Raw genomic sequence first — 17,803 nt, 5'->3', positions numbered from 1 at the left:
AAATACTACAACTAATTTGTCGAGCAAAAAAATCGAACAGATTTTAGGCAGTTAGTAATATGATGGGGAGTCAAGTTAAAATTTCAGCCGCGGCGTGATCAACGTACAGTGAGAACTCACAACCAAGAAACTGAAAAATTGAGTCCATAACAATTTAACGACCAGCTATCTAGAACCAGTGGCATCCGTTTACGGCTAACATAGTAAGTGACACTTCTGTTACAGCCTCTGGATTGCCAATTAAATCTGTTAGCAGTTTCTTACGAGTCAGGCATTCACTTCGAGCGTTTTATTTTTGCTCACGAGTCTAACGCAAGTTCGACCGCCTGTTCGTTGCCGCCATGGAAGACCAAGTCGAGCAGGCGGTGGAGATCGCTTTGAGTAGCAATTCGAATCCCATGATTAAGCAACAGGTCAGGCACTCTCAATTATGTATTTTTGATAAGTGTCGAAGCTAAATTGGTTAGGCTATGTCCTTTTGCAATCAGATCAAGGAATCCGAGGATGGCTGGCAAATGTGCCTTTCGCTCTTCATGAATGCTCGGAAAAGGTACTTCTGCAATCGATAATGTGATAATTCTCTATTGACGCTGTCGTGATAGATCGCCCGCGGTTCGATTTTTTGCTCTGCAGGTCGTTGACGATGCATTAATTAAACAGTAAGTTATTGGCGCGTGCATGCATTTGCCCAGAATACCGTCATAAACTGACCGCGCCATACAGACTTAACGGAAGCGGAAAGCAACTGGACAACGCATCATTGCTACATATCAAGGATGCATTGCTATCTTACATACAGAGAGAGTACAGTCCCCAGAGTGCCACTGACGCGGACGCAGTCTGTAAGTGAACTCTTTTAGAGCGGCAGCATTCAACAATCGTCTAATAGGATATAGTCATGCAAAACAAGCTAGCTCAGACAATTACATTGTTTTTCTTACTGTCATATCCAACCACGTGGCCTTCCTTTTTCGATGATCTACTCACATTATCATCCATTGGCGGTCCACAGCTGTCGAATGGACGTGGCTTACAGCTGTTCTTACGAATTCTAGTGGCTCAGCATGAAGAAATCGCAGACACACTTATCATACGGTCAAGCGAAGTTGCTAGACGCAATACAATCATCAAGGATGCGATCCGGGTGCGAGATATGGCACGGCTAGCTTCGGCATGGATGGAGGTCTTGGTGCAATGGACTTCTCGAGACGACGGGTATCTCATCGTGGAAAGCTGCTTGCGAGTAATAGGGTCGTGGGTTTGTACGTGGCATCTGGTATGAATATTACAAGATGAGCTGGCTAACATTGCATAGCATGGATCGATATCTCGTTGATTGTCACGCCCCAATACATGTCTATAATTTTCGGGATTCTAGGTAATGAAGCACTTCGGGGAGCGGCTTGTGACACTCTCACAGAGATTATCAGCAAGAAGATGAAGTCAAGCGATAAGTTTGACCTGATATCTCTGCTAAATTTGCCGCAGACAATAGGGCAGTTGCTGATTGGGTCAGAGGTTGAGTTCACTGAAAAAGTTGCTAGACTAGTAAATGTAGTCTGTCTCGATCTTGTTAGAATCTTGGACGAGGTAGGCTCAGGTCGGGATATACTCAAAACAGAACTTGCCTAACTTTATCAAGGATCAATTCGCATCACCACTCAAGGAAAATACGGAAAACTTGCTACAGCAACTGTTTCCATTTGCAATCGGCTTCCTTGCCAATGAATATGACGACACTTCATCAGAAGTATTCCCAGCGATTTCCGAATATCTGTCATTTCTACGAAAAGAGAAGAAACGAAATATGCCTCTAAATCCTGCCCGATGCTCCACACTCACGTCTATTTTGAATACAATTATTCTGAAAGTTAAATACGATGAATCGATGGATTGGAGCAATGGCACTGATGACTCAGAAAGCGAGTTTCTCGAAGTTCGTGGTCGACTGCGATTGTTTCAGGATGCCGTTGCTGCTATTGACGAAAATCTCTTCATGGATAGTATCTCCAGTGTCGTCATAAACAGTCTGAATGGCGAGAAACGTGACTGGAGAGATATTGAGCTTGGGTTGTTTGAGCTCGGTGCCTATAGTGATGGTTTGCGCAATGCCGCTGCGTTGCCCACAAAAGGACAGGGATCTTCAAAAGCAATGGAAATCCTTAACGACATGCTTCTCAAGATGACCAACTCCAATGTACTGTCGATAGGGCATCCGTCGATCAATCTTCACTACATGGAGCTCGTCGTGAAGAACTCAAAGTTTTTTGAGACCCATCCACAAATAGTTCCGCAGATTCTTGAGATCTTTGTATCAAATATCGGCATACACAGTTCCTATCTTCAAGTGCAAGTTCGTGCATGGTACTTGTTTTATAGATTTATCAAGCTGTGCAAGCATTTGATGGGCGACATAGCTGAAACAGCGCTGAACGCTATCGGTGATCTTTTGGTGATTGAGGCGGAAGTTTCTCCGAAGAATGACGGTGATTCAGATATGTCAGCTGATGGAACGGATTCTGGTACGTTTGATGGAAGACTATATCTATTCGAAGCTTCTGGTATCTTGATCTCCGTAGAGCCTGTCCCAGACGAGAAGCAACTCCATTTGCTGAAAAGCGTTCTCACGCCGATCTTCAGCGACATGGAGGCTAGCCTATCGAGGCCCCCGGAAGGTTCGCAGCAGGCTTTGCAGATTCATCATGATATCATGGCTATCGGCACCTTTGCCCGCGGAGTCAATGACGGCGGCAAAGCTATCACGGACCCAGTGCGTGAGCAGTTTTTACTTGCAAGCCGGGCCATACTAGTTTCACTAGAAACTCTATCTGGCTTGGAAATTATTCGTGAAGCGGTATGCATAATCTTTTTTGTGCAAGTGAATAGATGTGCTGACATTTGTATAGAGTCGGTTTGCTTTCGCGAGAATGGTTCCTATTCTGGGCCACCGAATTTTACCGGAGATTGCAGTCCTTGTGTCGCGCTTGTTATCCGAAAGTAGCACTTCCGAGCTGATAGATTTTATGAGTTTCTTGGGGCAGCTTATCCATAATTTCAAAGGACAGTCTGGCATTTTAGACATGCTAGATCAGCTGTTGACTCCTCTGCTCAGTCGAGTTTTCTATTCACTAAGCATTTCAGCAAACGGGTCTACAGACGAGGAAATCCAGCAAAGTGACATTAAGAAAGCGTACCTCAACTTCATGATGGGATTGCTGAATAATGGCATGGAAGCAGTCTTGACCAGTGACAGTAAGTTTGGAAGCAGTTATGCTTTCCTGGGAGGTTTTCATGCTAACACCTGACTTAGGGAACCGTCAGATATTTGAGTCGGTTGTTCGAAGTGTCGCGCACTATACCTCCACGAGTCCAGACCCGTCCATCAAAAAGATGGGATCGTCGATCTACACGCGTCTACAAGCGATTATGAAGGCAATGTAAATTCTTGTACGGAAAGTGTTTGTTAAATGCATTTTAGTGGACACACTGCATTCTATTCTACTTTACTATCATTGGCATCGAATTCGTGTTTGTGAACTTCAATAGCACGCATTGGACGAAATTAAAATGGAATGCGGCAAGTGCGTGTGGATATATTGGAGTTTATTTGTACATATCGTTTTGAGCACGACGATGTATATGGCTGCAATTTGCGAACGACGTGAATTGCATATGCGCAGACGTCAGCACGGTCGGACTGTGTATATTTTGTATATTAGACAGAAAATATTTTGCGTATTTTCTTACGGAGCTTAATGATTAATCTTTAATGAAATATGCTGCAAGGTGCTGGTCATTGTCTGACCAAGTCCGGGGCTGAAAACTCAAATTTCGATGCGCTGGAGGTTTATGTAAGTGCAAACTGTCTACGGCAAGATGAGCATTTAGCCTATTCGGCCCGGGCAACGATATAGGGTTTATGTCAGTCGATAGTTGGCGCTCTGAAAAGCGACGAAATTTGCCAATGGTACGATTTCACTCGCGCCTCGATGAGTCGGACGGTTCTGATCGACACGCGACGCCTAGTGGCGGACGAAGATTCCCACAACTACAAATCATTCAGTTACAGCCATAAGCATCTTGAAATTTCGCACTTAGCTACAGTCTTTGCCCCACAGGCAATGCTCAGGCAAGGTTTGTTGACTCGGTTCAAAGACATCAACAGTGTAAGATACGTGTTTTTTTCCTTTTTCCACAGCTCTTTTTGGTTTCTCTGCCTGATTTGGGACACATCGACCGTGCAGTATCATTGTAAAGGTATAGGTCTCTACTGTTAATATAAACCTGCCATATAAGAGCTACTTCACACTTTCGCGTCTTCTACTCCAAATGACGAATGTACTCTCTGACGAAGACATTCCCTTGTCGCAAAGAAAGACTACTGGTATGTTCTTTTAATTTGGACTCAGTGTTATAAATCTTTATTTCTTTCATGAGAATGAGCATTGTGGCGCGCTTATTGGCGAGCGAGACTCAGGATCATTTATTATCGCTGCCCTGGTGCTAACATATATTCCTCACGCAGTCACTAGCAAGATCTCGGAAACCGCCAAGAAACGCAAGAGTGTCACCGTTAAGAATGAGCGATCTATTTCGGACTCCGATGATCAGATTCCCTTGGTATGTCTCCTTTACGCTTGACATTGCTTTTTTGCTCCGACTATGGCCAACTAACAAAGTGACTACAGAAGAAGAAACGAGCCACTGGGACGGCGGTGGTAGCAACCAAGGCTCAGCCTAGCGGCAAGAAGGTCAAGACGGAAGAGAAGCTTTCTAAGTCTCCAGCTTCAACGAAAGCATCTCCAGCTAAAGCTAACGGAAAATCCAAGAAAGTGAACAATGTACCCGCTAAGCAGCCAACTGAACCAGAGAGTGACATTGATGAGAAACCGCTTGCCAAGCGAAAGGTGAAGAAAACAGATAGCAAAGCTGACGGTGATGACACGTCGACGCAGGAGAAAGAGGAAGAAGAGTTCTACAAATGGTGGGAGAGCGAATCGAATGACGGCAGTGTGAAATGGAACTCGCTTGTTCACAATGGTGTCTTGTTCCCTCCTCCATATGAGCCATTACCGGCGCATGTAAAGTTGAAGTATAAAGGCGTCCCTGTTGACTTGCCACCGGAAGTAGAGGAAGTTGCTGGTTTTTTTGGAGCTATGTTAGAGACAGACCATGCGAAGAATGAAGTGTTTCAATCGAATTTCTTTAACGACTTCAAAGCCGTTTTGAAGAAGTGCGGGGGATCTGTAAGTACTTGCAGTTCGTATAAATGAACTCGCTCTAACTCCTCAATAGCATCTTAACGTTGAGAAGTTTGAACATTGCGACTTTACGGACATTTTCAACTATTATGAAGAGAAACGTGTTCAGAAAAAGGCTATGAGCACTGCCGAAAAGAAGAGGGTCAAGGAAGAGAAAGACAAGCTTGAAGAAAACTACAAGGTCTGCTATCTTGACGGACGCAAAGAATTGGTTGGTAACTTCCGCATTGAGCCGCCGGGATTATTCAGAGGTCGAGGGTCACACCCGAAGACCGGCAAGTTAAAGGAGAGAGTGATGCCTGAGCAAGTAACCATCAATATTGGTTTTAACACGCCGATACCGCAACCTCCAGACGGCCACGACTGGGCAGAAGTCAAGCACGACAACACCGTATCGTGGCTTGCAACATGGAAAGAAAATATTAACGGTGCACAGAAATATGTTTTCTTGGCTGCGAATAGTTCGTTGAAAGGCATGAGCGACTACAAGAAGTTCGAAAAGGCGCGAGAATTGAAGAACCATATTACTCGTATCCGCAAGGACTACACTAAGGAGCTCAAGGACGAACTTATGGCCAATAGACAGCGTGCGACGGCGATGTATCTTATCGATGTTCTTGCCCTTCGAGCTGGTGGTGAGAAAGGCGAAGACGAGGCAGATACTGTCGGCTGCTGTTCGTTGCGATATGAACATGTTTCATTCAAGCCTCCGAACACAGTTGTGTTTGACTTCTTAGGTAAAGATTCTATTCGATTTTACCAGGAAGTGAAGATCGACCCACAGGTATACAAGAACCTCAAACTCTTCAAGAAAGCCCCAAAGAAAATTGGTGATCAGCTGTTCGACAGGTTAGACCCACCTACCCTAAACAGGCATCTGCAGAACTACATGCCGGGATTGACGGCAAAAGTTTTCCGAACCTACAATGCGTCCAAAACGATGCAAGACCAGCTGGCCAAGATTGAGAACAAGGGTACGGTGAACGAGAAATACGTGGCATACAATGCAGCTAATCGAACTGTCGCGATTCTGTGTAATCATCAACGTACGGTGTCGAAGGCACATGAACAGTCAGTTGGGAAGATTGAGGATAAGATTTTAGAGATCAAATTGCAGCGGTATCGATTGAAGATGACGGTAGCTCAATTGGACCCCAAGTTGAAAAAGTCCGATCCGGAGTACTTCCAACCTGATCCTGAACTGGACGATACCGCCATGGACAGACTGATTGACCAAATCATCCAGCGCGAGAAAGATAAAGTTGCGAAGAAGTTTCAGAAGGAGAACGAGAAGCGAACGGCGGAAAAGGAAGAAGCTCTTTCCGAGTCAGAGCTGAGAACACGGATGAAGGTTGTTGAAGAGCTAGAGGCGGAATACAAGAAGGAACGCAAGACCGGCAAGGCGGAGATTAAGAACGGAATGACGGTTGAGAAGTTGCAGGCGCAGATTGAGAAGCTGAATGAGCGGATCGTTAACACGACTTTGCAATTGAAGGATAAGGAAGACAACTCGACTGTTGCTCTTACTACCTCCAAAATCGTAAGCTTTCTGATGACGCCAAGTTGATCCAGTACTGACTGTGACCTTATAGAACTATATTGATCCGAGATTAACAGTTATGTTCTCCAAGAAATATAACGTCCCGATTGAGAAACTGTTCTCCAAAACTTTACGCGAAAAATTCAAGTGGGCTATAGAATCTGCGGACGAGAATTGGACGTTTTAGAAAGACAATAGAGAAGAAAAAGTATATATTTTTGTGCATAATTGTCTTTATGTATGTCATGTGATGATTAATGTCCATTTAAATGAGTCAGTAGGAATACTATTGTAAATTTTTTTTTGTACTTTTATTACTAGAGATGCAGAAGTCAAGATCGCTTTGCAGTCAATGCTACTATTTTCATAACATTAATGGGAGTACATAGTGTCTCGATAGGTATATGATAATTTTGTTCGAATTACTTGAGATGTATATACAAGACGCGCGAACCCCGAAAATTTTAAATCCACATATAATAATGATACATGACCACAAAAACTTTGTCAATTGCTTACAGATCATGAATTTATCAAGCTTTCTGCAGTATCGTAGAATTCCGCTGCAACATTTTCGTTGCCCAGCTAATCAACTCGTTAATATACCGTTCGACGACATCACAACGCCTAACAAGTAAAACCAATGGGTCACTTACTCTTAACGCATATTGAATAGGTTTATGATTCTCCCAGGCCGAAATACGTACAAATTTCTCACTCACGAGCGAACTCTTCATGCCTTTCCTAACCTCAATTCCTTTAACTAGCGGTAAATTAAGGATAACTTTCAACACACCGTCCGCACGCATGACAATTCTAGCCTTAGACTTTCGTTCGCGAACGGTTGGCGTTGATTCTTTACTTGCGTCCGCGGAGCTCGGTTCTGGTGTATCAGCTGTCGTCACCGTATCATCCTTGAGAACGTTGAGGTGCAGGACACCGACCCCGCGCTCTTTCCACCCTTTGTCGGCTTCGGTAGGGTCGAGGGAATATAACTTTGCTCTGCAATTGAATACCGAAGTTTCCATTTCTTCGCCAGTCTCGACTATATCAATTAAGTAATGTGTGCATAACGAGTACGTACTAAAGAGTCAAATCGATAATACCTTTCTTCTTTTCAAGGTTAAGCTGGACATACGGCTGGTCAAAGTTGTCCGCTGAGTCGTTTTCATTCTCATCCTCAGCTTCCCCATTCTCTTCGTTGTCATTGTCTTTAGAGTTGTCTTTAGAGATGGCGTTTAAGAATGGGTTATTTGATGAGAATGCTGAGAATGGCATGGGATGGTCTGAGCTGCCACTAGCAAAAGCTGAACCACTACCAAATATACTCTTCCCGGTGAATGCAAACGGACTTGATGCTGATGACGAAGTGCCAAAAAAGCTTGCACTTGACGCGCTAGATCCAAATAAGCTTGGAACTGCTGGTTTATTTTCGTCGGTCGTGCCAATTTGAGGTGACTTATCCTTCTCTTTCTCTGTACCTTCTGGACTTGCTTTCTGTGGCTCTTTTGAGACTGGCGCACCACCTGTACTTTTGATCTCCATCTTCTCATCAGTTGATCTGGCATGTGGTGCGCCAGTAGGCTCTGTCGTTCCCGCATCAACACCTTCTATTGCTTCCGGCCCAGCCGCGCCTTTGACCCCCGTCTTCTCAGTTAGTCCAGCATGTGGCGCGCCTGCGGGGACAGTCTTTCCTGCATCATCGCCTTCTGTAGCTTTCCCATGCTCAGCAATTACCTTGCTTGCAGAATTTTCTGTTACTTCGTTAATGTCTGATGATTTTTCCTCTTTAGAATCGGAGACATCGTTGGCTGCTGATTCGCCGGCCCGTGGTCGTTTTAGAATATTGTCGGCGGGAATTTCCGCATCGTCCACATCATCTGTAGCCGGCGATGATTCTTCGAGTGACCGTTTTCGTGATTGCGTCTCCTCTGAGCTAGGCTTCGCTGTTTGGCGATTAGATGCGTTAGCCGCTGCTAAGCGCAAAAGCAATATTTCATTAAAACGCTCGTACCAGACTTATTCGCAGAAGGACTACTTTCTTCAATAAATTCAACCTTTTCAACAGTAGCAGGTTCCGTGAGCGCGGAATCATTCGTGGCAGTGTTAGCAAGTGAGGGCGGATCCGACGCACTGGCGTCAATTCGCGTTCCTTCTTTCGAATCGGCCATGTCTTGATGAGTAAACCAAACGCACAATTCGTAAAACGAGCCCGTATGCTAAATCGTATAGCGGCCCTTTGCTTCAGTGCGGGCAGAGACTATTTATTCCGGTCGTGCTCATGTGTTGAGGAATTCATTATCAACAAAGAGCTTCAAACAGCGCGAGCGCGTAGTATTCCCAAACACAACCTACCCTATTCTCAGCCCTTACCCAACCCACTTCCGCCGATGTAGTATATCTTTCGAGCTTCATGAAATGAAAAGCACGAGTTAATTGGACAGAGCAAAGAATATCGACAAATACAACGTCTTTCAACATATCGCTTTATAGACTGAGTAAAGTGCAAGGTATTGCATTTTGAGCTGGTGGTTTGACTTTTCCGGGATATTATATAAAATATTGTGATGCGCCATGAATCGATCAGGTAAGAAGAGATTCTTGTGCGACCGGATGCGCGTGTGCTTGTACGACACTGCTCCTCCTCGGTCCCTGAGATTGCGACGTGAAAGAAGGCTGACGAATGCGTGTTTGCGGGAACAGGACAGCCTTCGCAGAGCCGATCGCACGGATTTTCGAACGTGATCTCGTCGATGAACAACAGGAACCCGATGTCCACGGCAGCAGGGCCCGCAGTAGTTAACGGACGTGGAAAGAGTATGCGATGATTGCCTGTAATGGAGTGTGTCTATTCAATAGCTGACAACGAACAGCACCGGTGCCGATATGGGGATTCAACAGCTCGATGCAGCAGCCGCAACAGCAACAGCAACAGCAACAGCAGACCAGCAGCAGCATGACTGCGAGATCGAATGCGTCGCTCAGCAGCTATCTGCCGCCCAATTCGACAAGCTCACCCCAGTTCGCCGCAGGACTCGACATGTCGGAGTTCCCTACTCTCGGTCAGGCGACTAAGTCTTACTCGGCTGCGATGGGCGGCAGCCAGTCGCAGCAGTTTCCAGGGAACCTGCAGGCTGGATATAGTCGTGCAAGCACCCAGTCGCCACTGTCAATGGCTCCGAGGACAGGGCCTCCGGGACTGGGACAGCAGCAGTTGTTCTTGCAACAACAGCAGCAACAGCAGCAGGCGATGGCACTGCTACCGCAGCAGCACAACGACCATGACGACAAGAACTGGCCCGACGACTTTCATGCGTCTCGTGATCAGCATCAGACCGACGACCACCACTCTGTCGATGAAAAGCAGCGTCGGCTGGAGTATAATAACATGCGACAAGCGCAGGGAGATATCTGGCAGTTCAATAATACCGCACCAACTTATAACGGGGAAAATGGTGCAAATGGTGCAAGCGCCAAAGAGGCAGAGGCAGAGGAGAAGAATGCGAAAGCAGGCGAGGACTTGCAGGGTCTGAATGGTCTGCTAAACTTTATGAAGGTGGACAACAATATCGACATAAACGATCTCGCGACTCTAGGGCTGAATCTGAACCAGCCTGAGTAAGTATCCAAATCTCGCTTGTATTAGGCAGGGACATATTAACAAGGACAGTAACGAACCTCTAAGCTTGACGTTTGCGTCTCCATGGGCGGAGACATCGACAACGAAAGTCGAGCCAGATTTTCATCTGCCGTCCTGCTACCACGTTCAGTCAGCACCTCCACAGCAGACCAAAGTCGCGAACTTCTCGGATGAGACCTTATTTTACATTTTCTACTCCATGCCCCGAGATTTCATGCAAGAAGCCGCTGCCGCCGAGCTCACATCCCGGAATTGGCGATACCACAAAGAACTCAAGGTCTGGCTGACAAAGGAACCGGGCAGCGAACCACTGCAGCCGAGTCCACATTACGAGCGGGGCATATATACGTTCTTTGATCCAGCGACTTGGGAACGAGTAAAGAAGGAGTACGTGTTGTATTACCAAGCCATCGCGTAAATCATGAAGGTGGAGGAGATTCAATTTTGTACCATAGTTTTGATACCTTTACGGCGATTGTGAATGAGGCATATGTTGTGTATGTATGAATGAAACGGCATAGGTCCAGCTAAATTGACCAATAAGAAATTAAATGAGAGGTCACGGTGATCGATATGGATGATGCAGACTGTCCCAATATATACGATTAGTTAAACCTCCAACATGCCAGATATTTACCAATTCCCATCCCAATACCCATTGAAGTTGAAGCTAAAGTACTATCTTACACAGAGACGTTAATATCTCTAATTTACAAGACAAGTTCTAGCCCAGTCTTTGTATGTCTATTCAATTAGGCTATTTGATTATCTTGGATGCTGATTATAATGCGATGCGGTGCTAGTGAATGCTGTATGATGTAATCTCCGTTCACTAGATCGTTCTCGTCGGCGCGTTTCGCGGCCTCGTCTTCATCTTTTGCAATGCCAGCTGCAATGTGTCGAAGAATGACGCGTTGGCGCGCAATTTCTCGTTCTACTCTCACGAACCACCTGCAGTGGTCAGTAAGATTCAACGTCACAGTTGAAAAAAAGCCGCTTAGAAAATAATACGTACAGCTCGTCCATTCGACCTGCTATTAGATTCCACGGCTCGTCTCGTAGATGTAGGTAATTTCCCTCAATAATCAGAATCCTGTCCGTCGGCAAGATTTCAATATCGTTCTCAACTGGGTCCTTCACAGCATGATCGAATGATGGCGCGAATATGCTCTTTGACTCACCGTCGAGCGGAATTCGCAGGTTCTCGACCAACCGCAACAGGCTGTTCGGATCAAACGTGAAGGGCGCACCTCGCCGCGCCATCGCCTCTTCGGCATTCGGCATTGCAGCTAGACTCTTCCGAGTGAGATGAAACCCGTCCATTGGCACGAATGCGGCTATCCGCGTGCCGGATTTGTTATTCCACATCTTATTGACTCGCTGATACACCGCCTAGTCCAGTTAGCCACATATCCGATTCGCCAAACAAACATCAGTTGAGAAGTACTAACATTCCCTAATGTCGTCTTACCGCTCCCTGGAATTCCGCTGACCTGTACCCGCCACGACGCGACTAATTAGCAGTCGACATGTGCAGTCCAACAATGGACATACCGCTATTAATACTCGCTGATCAGCTGCCGCACTGACAACCATCGTTAGCATTGTAGTTCCAGAACTCTCCTATGATTCAAACTCACTTTTCGAGTAATTCTATGCAATGCCTCGCCAGGTCATTGAACGTGGCATCCATATTCGCCCACCCCTGCGTTAGTGTATGTTGCCGCAATGAGCAAGCCACCTTTGGTATTGTCCTCGTGCCACTGCCACTGCCTATGCCGACCAGTCCTGTACCAACAAAATATCAAGCGGTTAGACTATGCTCACGTGGATGGGATGCTGGAGGTGACCGCTGCCTGGTATTGACTAACTTGGCCACGGAAAGGAGATCGTGGCCGAGACTACGTGGACTGTCAATCAGGAAGAAGTACGACCCGATGAGTTTGGCTTCAGAACGGTCCACATCTGCCCGAATGCCGATGTCACGGGAGATTGTCCCCCGAGCCTTTATCAGTCCACCCTCTGGACATGCTATATAATTTAATTTAATACTACTAAATAAATTCCGAATGACTTTCTGAATTCGGCATTAAATACTAATTACAGCATTATGCTAATACAGAAAACCGTAACAGATATAGATATAGCAGCCCCGCAACGCCGCACTATATGACCACCGCCAGGACTTGTTAGTTACTACAACGCAACTATATGTCTAGTCCTGTTCTCGATGCCTCTAAATCATTAATAATTTTCTACGTTCCAATCACGAGCTCATATTTTTGCTGGCTAGACTGCACTTTGCTCGTGCGAGCCAGGAGATGATTGACTTCCCAGAATTCATTCCCGACCTGACAAGGAACACATATGGGTCAGTTTGCCAGGCTTGTTTCAAATCTTCCGTCGGCTGCGAGGGGTTTAAGTCCCCTGAAAAAGAGTGGGAAGCAGGTCTTGTGCCCGCTTTCTCCATACAAAAAGTTCTGCACAGGCACCTACTACTAGCAATCTAACCCTTATCCATCTCACGTGACTCCTATCACGTGACTATTTTAAGCGGTTCCCGAAAGCTAGCTGTTCGAAGCCTAGGGTAGTCCACATTCGGGCGACTAGTCAATTTGGTTACGATACACTAAACGGCGACCTACTGCACTCGCATAGAGAAATTTGCCGGCTTGTTGGAGTAATTATAGAGATACAATGGATGAGAATTACGATGTGATTGTGCTTGGTAAGTGTGCTGGGAGAATGCTGGATTCTTGACACGATTTTACACAGTAGGAGTAATTGCTAACGCGCTGATACAGGTACCGGTATGTCCTATAGACAATTGTCTAACGTGATTTATGGCACATAAATGGAATGCTGATAACCTGATGGCCAGGCTTGACGGAATGTATCTTGTCCGGTGTTTTCAGTGTTGAGGGGAAGAAGGTGCTCCACATTGATCGCCAGGACCACTACGGAGGGTACGTCAATGATTGTGTTGCCGAAGTTACAAGGGAATAATACTAAAACTACCTGATTAGCGAGAGTGCCAGTTTGTCTCTCAGCCAGGTATGTTGACGGATGTGTCCGCTCGAACTGCCTTTTGATATTCATTCAATGTAGATCTACCAGAAGTTCCGTCAAGGAGAGACCCCACGACAGAGCTTGGGCCGTGACCGCGATTGGAACGTTGATCTTATTCCAAAGTTTTTGATGGCTAATGGTGAATTGACGAACATTCTTCTCGTAAGTGCTCTCTCGCCTCCATAATTGTCTATAGAATCCAAGTAAACTAACTATCGGTTCTCAGCACACCAATGTCACTCGATACCTTGAATTCAAACAGATCGCTGGCAGCTACGTCTTCCGGGACGGCCGCATTGCAAAAGTCCCTGCCAACGAAGTCGAAGCTATCCGTTCGCCGCTGATGGGTCTCTTTGAAAAGCGTCGAATGAAGCGTTTCTTTGAGTTTATCGGCAACTACAAGGAAGGCGACCCATCCACGTATCAGGGTCTGAATCTCGACCGCAACACCATGGCTGAGGTCTACGCGAAATTCGGGCTCGAACCCGGCACGCGCGATTTCATCGGCCACGCCATGGCATTGTATCTAGATGATTCGTACATCAACAAGCCCGCGCGCGAGGCCATCGAGCGGATCCTGTTGTATGTAGGCTCCATGGCTCGATTCGGAAAGTCGCCATACTTGTACCCGCTCTATGGTCTCGGCGAACTTCCTCAGGGCTTTGCTCGGTGAGTAGTTTTGATATCTCTTGTGCTTCGAACCCATCAGCTAAAGCGCCTGTACAGGCTCTCGGCTATTTACGGCGGAACGTACATGCTTGACAAGCCCATCGACGAAATCGTGTACGAAGACGGTGTCGCCGTCGGTGTGCGCTCCGGCGACGAAGTCGCCCGCGCGAAGATCATCATCGGCGATCCGACCTACTTCCCAGGCAAAGTCCGCAAGACCGGCAGCGTCATCCGCGCGATCTGCGTTCTGATGCACCCGATCCCAAACACCGACAACTCTGACTCAGTGCAGATCATTATCCCGCAAAACCAAGTCGGCCGTAAGCACGACATTTATGTTGCCATGGTTTCTTCGGCGCACAACGTCTCGCTCAAGGGGCACTATCTAGCCATGGTTTCCACCATCGTCGAGACCTCAAATCCGATCAACGAGATCACGCCCGGATTGCATTTACTCGGCCCCATACTCGAGAAATTCATCGGAGTCACGGACTTGTACGAGCCTATCGAAGACGGAACCAAGGACCACGTGTACATTTCAAAGAGTTACGATGCCACGAGCCATTTCGAGACCACGACTGACGATGTCAGGGATATTTACGAACGCATCGAAGGAAAGCCACTGGTCCTTCAAAAGAGACCTGAAAATGACGATGAGAATTTTACTGCGTATGAGTAACTTCGCATCTTGATATCGTGCTTGGACTTCGGGCTATTGAGAATTGAAGTATGAGGTTACACATCTACGGAGACTTTGTTTTTGTTACTTCGCGTTTGTGATACAGTGCTCGTTTACTATAAAATTGTGTTGTGAGGTGGACTCTATAATATCAATACATCATACGTAAATATAAGTTTACATGGTCAGGTACGCACATGTTACGCCTTATGTGTGCAGCATCTTACAACGTCAATGTTCATGAATATTAAATTAACAATTTTATTTATCAATCCCAATTTTTGAACACACATGACAGACAAAGCAACTGCTCGTAATTTTGTGAACACGGAGTAAACAATTAATGGCATAAAAAAGTGTCAACTGTAAAGAGAGCGATAAAAATTATAAACAAAGAAGAACGTTATGTAATACCATTTCCTTATACCATACCCAACGTTTACAAGATCAAAACACAGGCTTCTATCTCGCAGCTACGGCGTCTAATCAACCTCCTCCATAGCGGACTCAGTGACACTCTCCTCAGCCACAGCCTCCTCAGCGGCTGGAGCCTCAGGCTCAGTTTCATCGATGTTCAGGCCGAGGGAGATGAGTCTGTTGATGCGGCTGGCGAAGGAGTTAGGCTCCTCAAGGGAGAAGCCAGAAGTGAGGAGAGCAGTCTCGTACAAGAGCACAGTCAAATCACGGACGGTACGGTCATTGACTCCATCGGCTTCGACCTTCTTCTTCAACTCGGCAATGATAGGAGACTTGGGAGAGATCTCAAATGTCTTCTTGGACGACATGTATGACGACATGCTGGTATCACGAAGAGCCTGGGCCTTCATGATACGCTCCATATTGGCGGACCAACCGAACTGGCCAGTGCGAATAGCAGCGGGAGCATCAACTAGCTTGTGCGACACAACGACTTTCTCGACCTTGTCGCCAAGGATCTCCTTGAGGCTAGTAGCAAGCGACTCGTACTCCTTCTCCTCTGTCTCACGCTGGGCCTTCTCCTCGTCAGTCTCCTCTAGCTCATAGTCCTTGGTGATGTCAACCAGTGTCTTCCCTTCGAACTCCTTGAGCTGGGTCATTGCGTACTCATCAATAGGATCAACCATGAAGAGAACCTCAAAGTCCTTGGCCTTGAGGGCGTCCAAGAATGGAGACTTCTCAACAGCCTTCAAGCTCTCGCCAGTGATGTAGTAGATGTTCTTCTGGTGCTCGGGCATACGGGTCACGTAGTCAGTAAGCGAGGTCTGCTCATCGCCAGACTTGGTCGAGTTAAAGCGGAGGAGCTTGGCGAGCATACCACGATTCTGGGCGTCCTCGTGGATACCCAACTTGATATTCTTGGAGAATGCGGTGTAAAACTTGTCGAACTGTTCCCGGTCCTCGGCGATCTCATTGAACATCTCGAGAGTCTTCTTGACAATGTTCTTACGGATAACCTTCAAAATCTTGTTCTGCTGGAGCATCTCACGCGACAAGTTGAGAGGCAAGTCCTCAGAGTCGACAACACCTTTGATGAAGCCGAGCCACTCGGGGATCAACTCCTCGCAGTCATCAGTAATAAAGACACGGCGGACATAGAGCTTGATGTTATTTTTCTTCTTCTTGGACTCGAACAAGTCGAATGGCGCACGGCGGGGAACGAACAAGATAGCACGGAACTCGAGCTGACCCTCAACAGAGAAGTGCTTAACAGCAAGATGGTCTTCCCAGTCATTGGAGATAGACTTGTAGAAAGCAGCATACTCCTCCTCAGTAATGTCAGAAGGATTGCGGGTCCAGAGAGGCTTGGTTTTGTTGAGCTCCTCGTTCTCGGTAACAGTCTCCTTGATCTTCTTGGTCTTCTTTTCCTTCTCTTCCTCCTCGTCCTCATTAACCTCCTCGATCTTAGGCTTCTTGTCCTCGTCATCAACGTTCTCCTCCTCCTCCTCCTCGGGGGCGTCCTTCTCGACTTCCTTGGTGACAACAAGCTGGATGGGGTATGCAACGAATTCAGAGTGTCGCTTGACAATGTCCTTGATCCGCTTCTCCTCAAGGTACTCCTTCTGGTCCTCCTTCAAGAACAGTCGAATAACGGTTCCTCGCGAGATCGGAGGGTTGAGGGTGTCAAGAGTAATGGTGAAACGGCCGCCAGCCGACGACTCCCAGATGTACTGCTCGTCGTCATTGTGCTTGGAGATGACTTGGACTCGGTCGGCGACCAAGAAGAGCGAGTAGAATCCGACACCGAACTGACCAATCATAGAGACATCAGCACCAGCCGAGAGGGCCTCCATAAAAGCCTTGGTGCCAGACTTAGCGATGGTACCAAGGTTGTTAACCAGATCCGCCTTGGTCATACCGATACCAGTATCCCGGATCTCAAGAACACCCTCATCCTTCTTGGGAGTGATTCGGATGTAGAGATCAGGCTCAGACTCGAGCTTGGAGGGATCTGAGAGCGCCTCATATCGGATCTTGTCGAGGGCATCAGAACAATTGGAGATCAACTCTCGCAAGAAGATTTCCTATGATGGTAATTAGCTTGGATCCAGCAGTATAACAATATCAGAAAGTGTATACCTTATTCGAGTAGACAGTGTTGATGATCAAGCTCATCAACTGCGAGATCTCCGCCTGAAATTCTGCATTGATAGTTAGGACATGCACACAGCTTGATCCCACCAATTCTTAATCAAAATAAAATGTGCTTACCAAATGATTCTGACTCAGCCATTGTAAATGAAGTGATTAGCGACTATAATGCAAAAGAGCAATTTGTGAGTCGGAAGTGCACAACTGGAAATGTTACAGTGGTGAAAATGTGAAGGAAAAAAAAGTTGGAGGGGGCTCCGCAGTCGACGTGAGGTGCCGCTCAAAATTATAGGCCGCGACAGTTTTTTCTGTCGGCTTCCATCGTGCGGCTCATTTGGCGCTCCATCACTTTCTTTGCTGACCCAGAATCTCTTAGA

General features: G+C 46.6%; 7 protein-coding genes across 7 annotated transcripts; 4 read left to right on the top strand and 3 right to left on the bottom strand.

Moving 5' to 3' along the window:
- Positions 1-123: 123 nt before the first annotated feature.
- On the top strand, positions 124-3,775 carry V1508DRAFT_416270 (armadillo-type protein). Its single transcript, XM_066940180.1, has 10 exons — positions 124-203; positions 272-413; positions 468-550; positions 603-659; positions 724-842; positions 897-1,262; positions 1,316-1,590; positions 1,643-2,854; positions 2,907-3,252; positions 3,311-3,775. The coding sequence occupies exons 2-10, from the start codon at positions 342-344 to the stop codon at positions 3,439-3,441; spliced, it is 2,661 nt and encodes an 886-aa protein (XP_066796209.1). The 5' UTR covers positions 124-203; positions 272-341; the 3' UTR covers positions 3,442-3,775.
- A 554-nt stretch (positions 3,776-4,329) lies between these two features.
- V1508DRAFT_403979 (uncharacterized protein) lies at positions 4,330-6,988 on the top strand (the record flags this gene model as incomplete). Its single annotated transcript, XM_066938594.1, has 5 exons — positions 4,330-4,384; positions 4,526-4,620; positions 4,689-5,246; positions 5,296-6,801; positions 6,854-6,988. 5 exons carry the CDS (start codon positions 4,330-4,332, stop codon positions 6,986-6,988), a joined length of 2,349 nt encoding a protein of 782 aa, XP_066796208.1.
- A 120-nt stretch (positions 6,989-7,108) lies between these two features.
- Positions 7,109-9,182, bottom strand: V1508DRAFT_439069 (uncharacterized protein). Its single transcript, XM_066942202.1, has 4 exons — positions 8,816-9,182; positions 7,908-8,747; positions 7,458-7,846; positions 7,109-7,386 (listed from the first exon to the last, which is right to left on the bottom strand). Exons 1-4 carry the CDS (start codon positions 8,970-8,972, stop codon positions 7,324-7,326), a joined length of 1,449 nt encoding a protein of 482 aa, XP_066796207.1. The 5' UTR covers positions 8,973-9,182; the 3' UTR covers positions 7,109-7,323.
- A 390-nt stretch (positions 9,183-9,572) lies between these two features.
- On the top strand, positions 9,573-10,859 carry V1508DRAFT_397104 (uncharacterized protein; the record flags this gene model as incomplete). Its single annotated transcript, XM_066938138.1, has 3 exons — positions 9,573-9,618; positions 9,675-10,419; positions 10,472-10,859. The coding sequence occupies 3 exons, from the start codon at positions 9,573-9,575 to the stop codon at positions 10,857-10,859; spliced, it is 1,179 nt and encodes a 392-aa protein (XP_066796206.1).
- Positions 10,860-11,026: 167 nt separating this feature from the next.
- On the bottom strand, positions 11,027-12,559 carry V1508DRAFT_106907 (P-loop containing nucleoside triphosphate hydrolase protein). The gene is made up of 5 exons (XM_066935849.1): positions 12,082-12,559; positions 11,996-12,026; positions 11,893-11,934; positions 11,457-11,833; positions 11,027-11,392 (listed from the first exon to the last, which is right to left on the bottom strand). The coding sequence occupies exons 1-5, from the start codon at positions 12,132-12,134 to the stop codon at positions 11,194-11,196; spliced, it is 702 nt and encodes a 233-aa protein (XP_066796205.1). The 5' UTR covers positions 12,135-12,559; the 3' UTR covers positions 11,027-11,193.
- Positions 12,560-13,046: 487 nt separating this feature from the next.
- V1508DRAFT_369726 (GDP dissociation inhibitor) lies at positions 13,047-15,086 on the top strand. Its single transcript, XM_066937446.1, has 6 exons — positions 13,047-13,175; positions 13,323-13,407; positions 13,468-13,495; positions 13,550-13,672; positions 13,737-14,179; positions 14,237-15,086. Exons 1-6 carry the CDS (start codon positions 13,139-13,141, stop codon positions 14,856-14,858), a joined length of 1,338 nt encoding a protein of 445 aa, XP_066796204.1. The 5' UTR covers positions 13,047-13,138; the 3' UTR covers positions 14,859-15,086.
- Positions 14,992-17,659, bottom strand: V1508DRAFT_369721 (Hsp90 protein-domain-containing protein). Its single transcript, XM_066937445.1, has 3 exons — positions 17,547-17,659; positions 17,415-17,476; positions 14,992-17,359 (listed from the first exon to the last, which is right to left on the bottom strand). The coding sequence occupies exons 1-3, from the start codon at positions 17,566-17,568 to the stop codon at positions 15,341-15,343; spliced, it is 2,103 nt and encodes a 700-aa protein (XP_066796203.1). The 5' UTR covers positions 17,569-17,659; the 3' UTR covers positions 14,992-15,340.
- Between the last annotated feature and the right edge of the window lie 144 nt (positions 17,660-17,803).

The sequence above is a fragment of the Lipomyces doorenjongii genome (genome assembly GCF_038497915.1).
Source record: "Lipomyces doorenjongii strain NRRL Y-27504 unplaced genomic scaffold V1508scaffold_20, whole genome shotgun sequence".
Lineage (NCBI taxonomy): Eukaryota > Fungi > Ascomycota > Lipomycetes > Lipomycetales > Lipomycetaceae > Lipomyces > Lipomyces doorenjongii.
Note: the sequence above shows the minus strand (reverse complement) of the source record. Positions and strands in the feature narration are given on the sequence as shown.